The 14,325-nt window shown below is 37.2% G+C and overlaps 1 protein-coding gene across 1 annotated transcript in view; it reads left to right on the forward strand.

Annotated features, from left to right (window-relative positions):
* The first annotated feature begins 6 nt into the window (after positions 1-6).
* The window catches only part of MED13L (mediator complex subunit 13-like), a 265,044-nt gene continuing 250,725 nt past the window's right edge, over positions 7-14,325 (forward strand). The window contains exon 1 of the mRNA XM_004691010.2: positions 7-121. Coding sequence (XP_004691067.1) covers positions 50-121 — 72 coding nt within the window. The 5' untranslated portion in view covers positions 7-49. The remainder of the gene's footprint in view (positions 122-14,325) is intronic.

Here is a 14,325-nt window from a genome sequence, read left to right on the forward strand (position 1 = left end):
CGCCTCGCTCCGACATGCCCCGCTCTGGCGGCCGGGCTCGCGGAGGATCATGACTGCGGCAGCGAACTGGGTGGCGAACGGGGCGAGCCTGGAGGATTGTCACTCCAACCTCTTCTCGCTGGTGAGTAGCCGGGCGCGGGCGGGGGCTGTGCCGGGGGTGGGGGGGTGTCCCCGACCTCCGCCGCCGACCTCCGCCGCCGACCAACTTTCTCCTCCCGCCGCCGGGACTTCGCCCCTCCCTCGCCTCTCCCCGCCGTTCGCCCCTCGCCGATTCTCCCCCTTTGGATCGTCTCTCCCTCGCCTTGGATCCCGTCCAGTGTTTATTTGGCTCTTTAAAAATCATTTGTGAGCGCGGCGCTCGGCGTGGAATTTGCATGTGGAAGTCTCAAAGCTGCGGATTCTGGGTCGCACTTCCAACGCCCACCCGCTATGGCCATCACACCCCCTTCCCTTCCCCTTCCCTCCGGCTTCCCCCCCTAAACGTGGAAGGCTGGGTTGGTGCTGCCAGCTCCGGCGATAAGCAGCCTCCCCCACCCCCGGGTCAGATCGGCTGCCCGCCCGCCCGCCCGCCTTTTGAATCTTTAAAAAAATTCCATAATGACACCTGCAATTTGGCCCGAAAGCAGTTGATTGACTGCGATTGTGTCGGTAAAGGACTCTTGCGACCGAAGCTCCCGCGGTTGTAAACACGACGGCCGCTCGCCTCTCGGGTTTAGTACGCTGCGAGCCGTGCAGCCGTTGCGCCGAGCCGACGGAAGGTGGAGAGAGCTTGTTCTCCTTTCTCTCCTCCTGTGTCTTTTAAAAACTGTTTTCTCTCCTCGAACCAGGGATACACACGCACACACACACGCGCGCACACATACACACAAAAGCAACAAGCTGGGCGGTTTGATAACATCGCTTTTATCTGCCTTCGCCTCTCGCGCTCGCTCTCTGATAATTGACAACTTTTCCTTCGGATTTGAATCGCCTGCCGTAATCTTGAAGCAGTTAGGGTGTCAATTGTTCTCCTGGAAGCCTGGCACCCGACGACGGCGTCTAGATTCGTCGAAATTAAAAATGTATAGGTCTCCGGCAACTCTTTCCTGGCGGTGGCAGTGACATTTGGTGGTAAATGCCATCTTTGCTTTTTATTGGGTCGTATTACCTAGCTCCGAAAACATTCACGTTGTTAAACCTGGCGTTTAGGCTAATCATTGCAGTCCGTGGTCTTTAAATATGTGCTTTGTGCATGAGTTACTGTATGTATAGATATGTGCCCGAGAGACTACGAATTTGTTTAAATATTGAGCAAAGATTTGTAAACAGATGTAAGGCAATTATGTTTCAGGCGTAGAATATAATTGGAAAATTGGCTGAACGGTTTGTTTAATTTAGCCCTAAAAAAACCCAACTTATTTTAAGTTGTGCACCCCTTTTTCGGGGGACTGCCCTTTGGAGAGCGTGCATTTTGGAAATTATTTTCTCGTACTTAACGTTGTAGGTAAAAACATTATTTCCCCTTGATCCTTGTTTACACTGGATGAATAATTTAGTGTTCAAATTGTAATTAGTTACATTTAATTACGAGTAGCATAGATCTTTTTTTCCTTTGGCACTAAAAATTCTAACCAACTTTTCCAATGGAAACGCTGTTTTATTAACTGTTTGTTTATACTGATAAAAATCAAAACGTGATTTTTACCTACAACGACCGGGTGACATAGTTATCTGTGCTTTAACCACAGTAAGATTAGATCGGCATTTTTATTCAGGTATTTAACCTTAAAATTCAGTTATAAGTTGTAGTATTGTGATCATTTCCTCTTGATCTTTATATGTGGGAATAAAAGTCATTTTGCCTCTTTCCTCCCCCTCACTATCATTTAGTATTAGTCAGAATCAGGGATTTTCATAGACTAGCAAACATATTGATTAAGGGGTATTTAAAATGGTTTTTGTTTGCTGGTTGGTGACCACATTGACACTTTAACAGGTAATTAAAATTACCAAGTAGACCACTATTAGTGAGGAGAAATCCCCCAAATTACCATATATCTTGCTAACTGGTAATAGCTTGCGTATGTGTGGCTAATTTATTAGGTAGAATTTGTAGACAAATGAAAGTGCATTACATGAACAGCCAGTTTTTGGGATTGTGTTTCTTTCTATCATTTTCTCCCCTAAGCTTAAGTAAGGCTAATAATGTAAAGATAAGATGTTTGAGATTCTTTTAGAGAAACAGTTTTGTAGGAGTGGGTTCTTTGCTTTATGACTGAGTAAAGGTTTGTGCTTTGGATAGTTCTTTCTCAACCTCTAAGCCAAGGGTTGCTTTTTGAATACCCTTCTTAACAGAATTATGTTTAGGTAGCGACTTTGAAATGCAGAACTGCAGAAATGCATAAGTTGATTTGTTTTTAAGGAACTGTATAGAGTAAACATTCTCTTGTATGTGGAGAGTGGGTAAAGCGCTGATTTATAGAAAAATACTAATCAGTAAAAAAAAAACTGCCAATAATGCTAAATTTTTCTTCTACATATTGAGAAAATTTTTGAAAATTAGATAGAGCAGCAGCCTGGATAATTAAAAATATGTTGCCTAAAGTACATTGTACAGAATATTGGATTCCAAAAGCGATAAAATTACCTGTTTAAAGTAAAACAAGTAATTGTAAGAGCTCTTGTGTGCTTAATAATAGCAGATATGCTTTTTGGCCTGCCGTGTTTTTTTGAGCAAAGTATTGTTTATAGAGAAATTACCTATTCACATTAGTGCAGACTGAAATATAAACTAGAGATTAAAGTTCTACACCACACTAATGACCCACCCTCTTCTATTACCTTAAGGTGCTCATTAGGGTTTAGCAAAGTTGATTGTGCAACCTGGCATCCTAAAATTTTTATTAGTCTTTACTTACTTTGCTTTCTCATTTTCTCCTGCATGGCATCAAATATCTTAAAATCTCTGTCAATCCCTCTCCTAATGTGTGAAAAATGCCATCGTGTATCTGTGATATGGGGCTTTGTATGTGTTTCTGATTCTTTTGAGATTTGTAGCTACTGCATTAAATGCATGCCTGGCTGTGCCTTTGTGACTCAGAACTGTTTTCTCTTGCTGTCCATCACATTTCTAGGAGACTCTTGTTATATATTCATTGAGTTACAATTCTGTTAAGTCTGTTAAGTCTGCCTTTTTGGAAAGTCTAACAGTGTTCCTATGGTATGTCAGCTTACCCTTGTGGGAAGACATTATGATTTCCAGATGTACTTATCATTAGTTGTGTGTGTTTTTTTTTTTTTAAGTTTTGTTTCTCTGCTGAGATGATATGGAGAAAGGGTGTCCTATAACTAGATTAAAGTATATAGTCTTTGACATGAGGTGTTTTGTTAGGTGTGTATGCTCCACATTCATGTTGTTTTGTTTGCTTAGAACCTTTCTGATTTTGAGGTACTAAATTCTGTCCCCCTTTTTGAGAACACATATACATTAGTACTGAGTTCTTATTAAGGCCATTAATTCTATAGTTGAATGTTTTAAGGTAATGTTGCTGACCTGCTTTATTTTTAAGAGGTTAAATTTTTTGCAGAAAGGAAGATAGTTGTAAATGTAGAAACTTTGAAATCTATTCTTTTGAACTAGAACCAAATGGGGAAGACTATCAATTGAAAATGAGGAAATGGGAGTGATTTCTGTAATCTTCTCCAGTGCCAAAATACATACATAGGGTATTTTTTCATCTCAATTCCAATTTTAGAATTTAGATTTAAAACATCTTCTTTTCATGATGGTTCATTTTCTTTAATGAAAGTAGTTATGATTTGCTAATGTGTATTTTCTGTTTAGCATTTTGTTGTTAGTAGCACATGGTGTTACAGTATTTATATATTTTTAATAGCAATAATTGCCACCCGGTAATAGTTGCCATATTAACCTCCAATTGCTAGTAAATATTTTTAAGTACATAATAGACAGCAATTGAAGGCATAGTGTAGCAGTTTACTGGACCGTTTTAAAGAGCCATTTGTACGTGTGATGAGTTCATAATTTTAAAGAGAAAATAATGTACCTAAGACTTGAATGCTGCAAAATATGTTGTTGTGTTATTACTTGAGGTGCTCATTAAGAGGAAGTTAGTTAGGTTGGTACTGTTTCTTCTTCTTTGTGAAAGTAGAGGTGGGGGGTGGGGTGCCACCTTTTAGGACAATAAGTGTTTGTTTAGTTTTTGCCGGGTGTTTTATCACTTTCTTTGGAGCATTTTGATCATGTTTCATGATTGCTTTAGGGAGTTATGGGGGGGGGAGCTCTTTAAGGCATTCCTTTGAGTAACATTAGGTTATAGTAGTGAATAATATTAATTAGGTGTAGAAAAAAATTGATTCATCTTTTTTGTTCCTGGGCTCATTTAGCCTAGTTAGTTGTGAGTTAATTGTATTTATCAAGTACTTTCAGAGATCTCTTTTGCTTTTGAGATTAATAATGAAGTCACTCTGCTACCAGTTTGTACTGTATGTTGTTAATGCAAAAGATAAGTATAAAAATAGTTTGTCAAATTCTTTAAATTGAGATGAACTTTATGATAATGTAAACAGTAATATGATTTTAAAATGAGCAGTTCAGTTTTCTCTGAGTTTTACATAAAGCTACACTAGGTATTTTTCTGAAGTAATTTGACTTATTTTTGATAGGAGGAAATAGGTGTTCCCCTCTTTCAAGCTGCTAGAAGAAACTACCTGTTAATTTGTTTTGAAAGTAGGTGATATGTGCGTCTTAGAAGCCAGCTTGTATGAGACATTAGATAAAGTTTATGAGAACTTGTAGCATGATGAAGGTAGGTATTATTACTGAATTGCAATAGTTTGTTAGAAGTGGAGGAAAGGATTTCTGGACCAGTGTAGTTTTAATTGCATTTGTTTAAAATGTATTGTGTTCTTCACTAGAATTTTTGTTTTGTTATTTTAAAAACATTGTTTTGAGAAATTACATTTAGTGCACTGCAAAGTCATGTAATTAGGTAATCTAATATGTGTGGTGGAGTAGAGTTTAAAAAAAATTCACACATGCATGTGTGCTTGTTTCACAGGACCTGCTTAGAGTTTTGAAATAAATGAATCAATATTTGTAAGGTGTTCTTGGAATTTAGGACTTTTTTCTCCTGAATCATTTAACTTCTTTCTGATCCTGTTCAGATAGTTTCCTTTGATAGTATATGCTTTCATTGTTTATTTGAAAGATTTGAAGGTGTTAGCTTTGTTCTGTTGAGGGAATTCACTTCATTACATAGGGGAGATGATTTTCCATTAATCTTGGTAAATATTAACATAAACGAGGAATTGTAAATTCAGGTTCATTTGCATGAATGAAATATGTATGTTTGCCCAGTTTTTGTTTAGTATAGTCACTTACATACGTCGCCATAATTTTCTGTTTTTGCCTTAGTTGATACAAAAATTGTTTTAAAGTCTGTTAACATGTTGTAATTGGTATTTGTTTATGTCAGGGACAGTCCTACTGTACAACATTGTTATTTAAAAAATAACATAATATAGAATAGATGCTATCTTCATAAATTGGATGTCATAATTTTTTTTTAGGAACTCCTGCTTTAGCCTATATACTAGCACGTTTTAGATTTTTTCATTGAAATTGAGCTGTTTACATTTTGTAAGTTAATAAATTGTACAGTTAGATTCTAGTCTGAAAGGAAAAAACCAGCTTTTTTCCTTTCTTTCTAGATGTGAGTTAGAAGAATCAGTTGTGTCCAAGAGCATCTTTATGCTCAGGCAATTATGTATATTTTTTCATTCTAGATGAGTTGTAGTAGAATCTTATTAAACCTGGACTTCTAATACTGTAAAGTAACACTGTCCTGCTTGACAGCTTTCTGCATTTCACAGTTTTTTCAGTACAGTGATTAAAGAAATCTCCTAAGTAGATAATATTAAACTTTTGTCTGTGTCTTTATTTTGTATCATGTTAATTTGTAACTTGAACTTACAAAGAGGGAAGGGGAAAATGAAATTAATTAAGTATGTATTTCTTAGTCTTCACTAAATAATTTTTATGATTGAGTGGTAATTGCTGAAATTGATCATTTGAAATTAAACTTCATGAAAATTCCTGTGATTCCTTCCTCCCTCCCTTGTCCAATACCATTGATTAAGTTTATGAGGGGGGAGCCTCCCTGCTGGTCCAAGGGGTTAAGACTCAGCATTATGAAACTGTCTTCAGCCATTCCGGCACAAGTTCGATCCCTGGCCAGGGAGCTGACCCACATGGCACAGCAGACCTCTCCTGTCTTGAACACTGTTCCCCTCAGTAGTGTATTTCAGTTCTGTTCCTCACTCTGTCTCCGGTGAATCCTCTCTCTCTCACACACACCGCTGGGCCCCCCCCCCCCATCTCAGACCTGCACTCCAGCTCTTGTATGCAAAATATGTCTTAACAATAAATAAATTTATGAGGAAGTATTTTTGCTTAATACACATGAAGCTTCCTCATATAAGTTCTACATTATTTCTTGAAGTAGGAAAGATGATTTAATTCATCTGGGCAAAAGCTGAGAGCTGTAGATAAAGGTATTCAGGAATATAATTGGAATAAAAAACATTTTGTGTTGGCAATTCTGTATTGAATCTTAATATCTAAAGAGAAATAAGGAAAAACATGCATGCATATACCTAACACAGGAACCAGTTTGTAGTTTTGTTATTTTTTTCTCATGTAGGTGCCCAGCACAGTCCTACTCACCTTTGAAGACAGGTCAGATGTCTCCTCTGTTCTTCAGTTCCAACAGACTGAACTAGTCACTCTTGCTCTTGTGTGTACCTCCTTCTATGTAGGTCTGATAAGCATGTGAACTCCTATAGGTCATTGACTCTGTCTACATCATCTTTGCATTTTCTTCATAATTAGGTGCTCATTAGCTGTTGTTAAATAAGTGAATTGCTGACAAATAATCTTTTCTCTTACTCCTTACAGGAGTTCTAATAGCCCAGCTAGGTGCTTATCACTGCTACATTATTTTTCTTTAAACTTATTTAGATATTTTACTCTGTTCCAAATCGATATTATCTAGGTTGTAGGTTACCGTTGCTTGGTAGCTGGAATTCTAGAAAATCTTCTTATTTTAGGGAATTTGATCAAGAGATGTGTACTGATAACTCAGAGGAATAGGAATTCACATAGTGTTTAAATTTTCTGTAGTGTGGTAGATTTTGGAACCTGTCAGAAATTTTATTTAGGGTTCAACTTGTAGAATTCCTTAATTTTCATTCTTTAATTTAGACAAGATGGGGCTTTTGCTCAAGACTGTTATAATATTACTTACCATGAGCTCAGTAAAATGTGCAGTGTACGGGTAATTGGAATAGTTGCGTGGTAGTCACTGATGACTAGGTCAGATTGGTCCCATAGTGGTTCTCTGCCTCAGTTTCTTCTGTAAACTCGATGGAAATATGAAGGGTAGGAAGTGTAAAAGAAAAATTGGATGATTTTTTAAGGAAAAAGCTTTGGGTAGGTAGGTAATGTTCTTCAATAGGAAGAGACTCTGGCAAATTACAACTAAAGTTATAGAGTAGCCTTAAGTAGTCAACCAGGAGATTGGAATGGCAAAACGACAGTTAATGCTATATTAGTACCTTTTTGGGGGTGGAGGGAGGGAGGCAGTGGATTAAGTTGTTCTGGTGTCTTTCATTGTTAATAAATATTCTATACTGAGAAGAAACCCTTGAAATCCATCTTTTAGTGATAGAATTTTCATTTGTGTATATGATTCAGTTACATGGTGTATCTTCATTACGTTGGGTGTTTTTGCTGTACCCATCCTGCACTATGACTGGCTTAGGCTGGAAATTGAGCTGTGGCTCTTATTTGGTGGTTTAGGCTATTAATTCCTTGGCAGCTCTGGAGTGCTCTTTGAACTTTAAATAGCAGTTCTAGTAACATTTTGAGATTTGTCTCAGGGAAAGTCAGAAATAGTGCTTAATAAATATCTTTTTCTTCTTAAAGACTAAATCACATTTAGTCTGACACACATGTCACAACCCTTTCTATGTTTTGAACACAGTATATATATCTTCAACTACTGATTAATTTCTATTTTCCATTTAATAATGTGACAGGTAGAATATTGTTTAGCCCTTGTTAAAGGAAGAAGCCCTCTCCCCCAAATCTTTTTTTAATTATTCATGTTGAATATGAATAGTGTCTTCAGTTTTTTTCTATAAGTTTGCAATTTTCCATGTAGGTGGTCTCCAGTATTCTAATCTATTAGAAAACATGAATTTGTAAGTTTGTTTTCACATAAAAACCTACCTTGACTTCTCTTGCTACAAATGATGGTAAGCCTACTTGCGCCTGGTATTGTACTTAATTGCTTGTGTTATAGAGCTCACATGCTATTTATGGCAGTATTTTTATGGGAATGAACTCTTTCCTCAAACTGTATAGTGCCTGCTGTTAGAGCAGGCACTCCCTAAACCCTTCTCACTTCTGGCTGTGGGAGTGGGGATATCTGGCCTCTAAACTCTTTTCTGGGCCTAGTGGAGGATTGCTGTCTGAAGGGGAGACTTGAAGAGAATGTGGAGAGGTCAGCCGCCCTCCCCCTACAAAGAAGCAGTTCTAAAGTGAGCAGAGGCAGATTTTCCCTCCCCTTCCTGCAGGGACCAACTGCTGCTTCCTGTTTGCTGCTGATACACTTTATTGAAATGTTGAGAATAATGGCAGGGCCAGTAATGCCATAGGAAAAGATAGTGTATTTCTTTGCTCTTTAGCTCTTTCTTACCTTTCCCCCCTTTACTCACTGCTAGAGATAAGCTTTCTGTTTGCTTTTTTGTGGGTAGTAAATAAGGACTACTGAGCTCAGTGAAATGAAAAGGGGAATTGGGGGTGAGATGGTATGGGTAGCCAATAAACCAGTAGTTAGAAATGTTGGCTTTTTGTATTTTTATGTTCAAGAAGTTTAGGACATAAGTAATTCCTATTTAAATAATGTATATATATTAGAGATAATTAAAGTCTGACTTGGACTTATAAGCCTAAGGGTCTGATATATGGGAAGGACCTCTCGATGTGCTATTTAATGTCTAAGACGCTGTATGGTAAGTTCAGAGGGAGAGCAACATGGACAGATGGCAGGGTACCTTGCAGCCAGAAAAAATCAGGAGGGGACGTTTAAACTAGATCTTGAAGTTGTGGAATGGAAAGGACATTTTGTGGAAGCTCAGTTGACAGCTCTATGTCTGTCCTTGAGAGTATTTACTGTAGTGCTTTGTATGATAGCACTTCTGACTTGTGGTCTAGGCTCTTATTTTTCTTTTAACATACAATGCTTAAACTTACTGAAATCTAGTGATTGTAAGGTAGAAATTTGAAGAGTAGCCGGGCCAATTTAGCTTAAGAAATGGTGATGTTAAAATAATCAGTTTTCTAAAATAATTCAGTTCTGAACTTTAAAAAAACAGTGCTACATTACGCAAAATGCTAATGACTAAAGTGACAAATATTTCAGAAACTGGACAGACGTGAATCCTAAATGAGCAGATGGGATATGAAACTAAAAGCGGGAGATAATCCAAGATGCTATAGAAACGATTATGAGAAATGAGTTGAGGAAAAACAAGTATGCTAAATGGTATTGCATTTAATAATGTGTTTAAAAGCCTTTCTAGGATTGCTCTCTTACATAGTCACATTTGAATTGTTGAACTGTGTGACTCCTCATTTTTTATATTTTGTGCATATAAAACAAGTGAAATTTTGGTCCAGGTTTAGTTTTTTTTTTTTTTTAAAGATTTGTTTATGCATACAGAACTGGGGTACAGGCTAGAGGTGCAGGAGTGTTGAGAGGATACATCATAAACAGAGTGGGGAGCAGAACAGGCAGATCAAAAAAGTACACTGCTGAGGGGAGCAGCAGGCGGGTCAGGAGAAGCCTGCCATGCCAGGTGGGTCACCTCTGGGGTAGGGATCGAACTTATGCTAAAGTGGCTTTAGCTTCTGAGTGCTGTGCTGTAACCCGCTGCGCCACCAGGGAGGCCCCTAGGGTTAGTTTTTATGAAGCCTAAACATGTTAGGCATAAATGTGTATGTTCTGGATACTTTAAATAGACTATACAATTTTCTTCTCTGACTTACAAATAAAACAATAGTCTTGAATTTCAAAGACTTTAAATCCTTAAAGATTTAAAGTCCTTGAGTGTGAGCCTGAGAAAACATAATTTTAGGACGATTAGCTAGAATGTTTGCATTTTACTTGAAGTGCTTGTTGCAGTCAACCATCTTTAAACCTTTTATCTTCTAATGGTCATTTTAAATAAGTCAGATATCACCTCTTTAAATTGTACTGTATTCTGACTTTGAGCCAGTTATACTAGAACTGACACAAATCTGCTCAAATGAATTGAAAATATTCTTCAAAGTAAGCCCCCTTGATATGGGTGAAATAATTATTGTCATTGTTATACTACTTTTGGTCTTTTTCCTGCAGAATTACTTTTTGAGACAGTAGTCTGCCATTCATTCATTCATACATTTACTGTGTTTATAGTGAATAGGAACATCCATTCTCAGTTGTAAGATATTAACTGAAATGGTGACAAAAATGCTTTAAAAAGAAATCTCGAAGCGCCCTCCCTGGTGGCACAAGGGTTCGGACGCAGCAGTGCAAGGTAGCTGCAGCCACTTCAGTGCCAGTTTGACACACCTCCCCCTCCCTGTCTTGGAGGTGATCCACATGGCACGGCAGACCTCTCCTGACCCTCCTGCTGCTCACCTCAGCAGTGGACTTCCTCAATCTTCCTGTTTTGCTCCCCACTCTATTCTCGGGTGAAGCCTGTCACTGCCCCTATACCTCTGGCTTGTACCCCAGTTCTGTATGAATAAGTAAATAAATCTTTAAAAATAAAAATCTCAAGAACATTATAGAGTAAATGCAGAATCCTAAGTATAAACTCATAGTTGCTAAAAGTTTTTCTTCAGTCTTCACTGAGATGCTGATATTTCTAAAACAGGTGAACATGCAGTCATGTGCTCAAATGCTGGTGTCTTTGCTTGTTACTGTATCAGCTGGCTTGCAAACAAAAGTGAGAAAATTTTTATTTTAAAGGGTGCTTCTTTGGACAGTGTTTTCTTTTGTCATTTATTATTGTAGTTTTGCTATAAATTATTGCCTAAGTCAACAATTTGGTATCTTTTGATGAGGTGGTCTTACTGATAATGAGCAAAAATCCTGCTTGGCATATAAACATTGAAGCTACATGCTATTTTCCTTTCCTGATTGTACAGCTGCTTTTTTTAGGTCGTGGGGAGTGCCACAGTGCATTTTAATTTCATATACTTTCTGTGGAGACTAGATATTGTGACAGATTAATTGGAGAAGGCAGTTTTACTTTCTGGGGATCAAGGCATATTATCAGAATGAGAGAGAAGTGTTGTTGTATTTTCTATATATGATTCTTGAAAATGTCTAATTATCACCCGAAGTACATTTTGGCTAGAAGAAAAGGCTTGGAATAAATTAAAAGTATCCTGTTGAAATAATCTCTTAAGGTTTTAACAAAAAGTTTGGTCTCCGAGCCCACAGTTATTCTCTTCGCCCACTTAGCTTTGTTTTATTTGAGACTGCTTAGTAAGCCATCCAGTATACCTTACGTGTTTTGTCAGCAATTTCTTCTGTAGTTGAAGATTAGAATACTAACCCTCATATGTATTTAGGATTTTACTTTTTTGTGGTCTGACTTAATTTCAGTGTTAGGGGAAGTGCAGAGGATGTTTTACTTGTAGTAAGCATGCCAATATTATCATGACTTTTCTGACAACCTAATAGTTGTTTAGATAATAAGTTGCAAAGGCAAGTTTTATTTTCTGTTTTTGAATTCATGAATGTAATGAAATTTTTCTTAATCAGTTTTGTTTCTGTGTTCTTCAGCTTACATAAATTACATAATTCTCTTTTTTTTTTAAAATTACTTTTTACATTAAAAAATAGAATTGAAATCCGTTTAAAAAGTGTGGTGATACGATCCTAGAGATCTGTTTTAGGGGAATTTAGTCACATGAAACCTCTCTACACAAGTAACAACAGGCATTTTTTTAGTTTTACAGATTTATATAACACCTAAGCAGTTTAACATTTAGAATTTATACCAGCGCATAACTCTACATCTTAGCTATTACAAGGCATAAATATTTGCTCTCTAAAATGTAAGTTCTTAACTAAAATTTCAGTTATTAAAAACATTTTTTGCAGAATATTTACGTACAAAGTATAATCATCGGCATGGATTGAGTCTTGTGTTATAATCTTAACACAAGATTGAATTCGTTATTTATAAATTACAGAGATTTATGAACATAATATTTTGTTGCTATTTGTTGATACTTTGAAACTGAGTTTTACAGCCAGGTAGATAGTATAATTCTTGAGTCTGTCTACAAGATCCTATAACACTTAATTAGACAGCAGAATGATTCTCATGAGAACTTTCACATAATATCTGTAAGCTAGTAAACTGGCTTCTTTAGTACATTTTATAAATTTGATTTGAAGTAGAAGTATTTGTAGAAAATTTTGTTAAGACGAACAACTTGTTCTGGATAGTTTATACTATAAATTCAAGGAATATTCTAGATGGAAAAATGAATGGAACTCACTAAGTTGGTAGGTGTTTATCTTCTGAAGTAATTTATTTCTTGCTAAACTTTCTCATATGGTTGGTGTACTATGTTAAGAACACAAAGAGCTGACTAATAATTTCTAGAAAACTGTGAGGCATTAGTGACATATGGTAATACTTATTTTAGAAAATAGCCATTGATATGGATTTTTTTTGTGTGATTCAGCTCACAATTTAATGTGGAATTGAAAACTGATTTTAAATATTACAATCTAATTTTAATACAGTATGTGGACATAACTTTGACTGGCCATTTTTTTTTAAAGAGTTATTTATTTATTCGTACAGAACTGGGGCACAGGCCAGAGATGCAGAGGGTGAGAGGACCCACTAGAGACAGAGTGGCAGAGTGGGGAGCAGAACAGGCAGATCCATGAAGTACACTGCTGAGGGGAGCAGCGGGCTGGCTAGGAGAGGTCTGCCGTGCCATGTGGATCCCCCCCACAGGGCAGGCGGGGATCGAACTCATGCTGAAGCGGCCTCAGCCTCTTCGCGCTGTGCTCTAACCCACTGAGCCACCAGGGAGGGCCCTGTCTGGCCATTTTATAAAAGTTTGTTTGGTGCTAGCATTGAGTGATTGAATTAATGTTTATCAGTTCCATAAGTTTTATAGATAATACATTAATAAGTCATGAACATTCTTTACATCCTTGAAAATTACTCTTCTCTTAAATTTCCTTACCTTTTTCTGTAATGCCTAGCCTTTAGTAGATATGAGATCACTAAAAGGTAATGTTTGATGCCAGATTGGATGACATGAAGGTGTTGGAAATTTATTCTGTATGCAGAGGGCAATGCCTGAAGAGTTTTATCCTAATAGGTTAATGACATGATGAGATTTACATTTCGGAAAGAAAACTCATTTGGGTTCTATGGAGTGTGCATTTTAACAGGGGAGAATCAAAAGACAGAGAAGGCTCTTAGAGTAATCTAGATGTGAGAAATTATGCAGGACTAAGTAGAGAAAAGTGGATTGAAGTAATGTTTTGGAGGTGAAATTCATAGCGCTTGGTGACTAACTGTATCATAGAAAAGGAGTCAAATGGCAAACATATGTTCTTGGTTTTATGGCATTTGCATTCTTGTGTATTCAAAACAAAGAGAAATAGTTGACAACATCCAAGCTGCACTTGTTAGAAGAGGTATATATACTTTGATCACAGGTGTATATAAGAAAGCATTCCCTCAAAGCTTTAAAGTTAACTATGGACACTGGTTGAGGGCAGAAGGATAGGAAACTGAAAAGAAAGTAAAAACTAAACATTAGTATTTATAACCCCTATTTTAGAGAAGACTTGAGGCAGGCAGAATTTGAGAGTAAGATTTAATAAGAGAAAGGGAGGAGTGGGAGAAAAAGATGGGGGGAAATTGGAGAAGGCAGAACTCTTGGGTGGGTGGAGAAGGGCCTTTGGAGAGGTATGGGATGGTGATGATTAGAGGTGGGAATCAGAATATTTTTGCAGGGAAAGAGCACACGAAATTTGGATTATCAGATAGGAGCATAGGGAAACTCGCACAGGGAAAAAGAAAATAGGTGAGTATACCATAACATCAATTGGCTTTCTCCTCTGCAAATCTGCCTTTTTTTTTTTTTAAAGATTTATTTATTTATTCATATAGAACTGGGATACAAGCCAGAGGTACAGGGCCAGTGAGAGGCTTCACCAGAAA

This window comes from Condylura cristata, unplaced genomic scaffold (genome assembly GCF_000260355.1).
Source record: "Condylura cristata isolate star-nosed mole 26May11 unplaced genomic scaffold, ConCri1.0 scaffold00029, whole genome shotgun sequence".
In the NCBI taxonomy this organism is placed as follows: domain Eukaryota; kingdom Metazoa; phylum Chordata; class Mammalia; order Eulipotyphla; family Talpidae; genus Condylura; species Condylura cristata.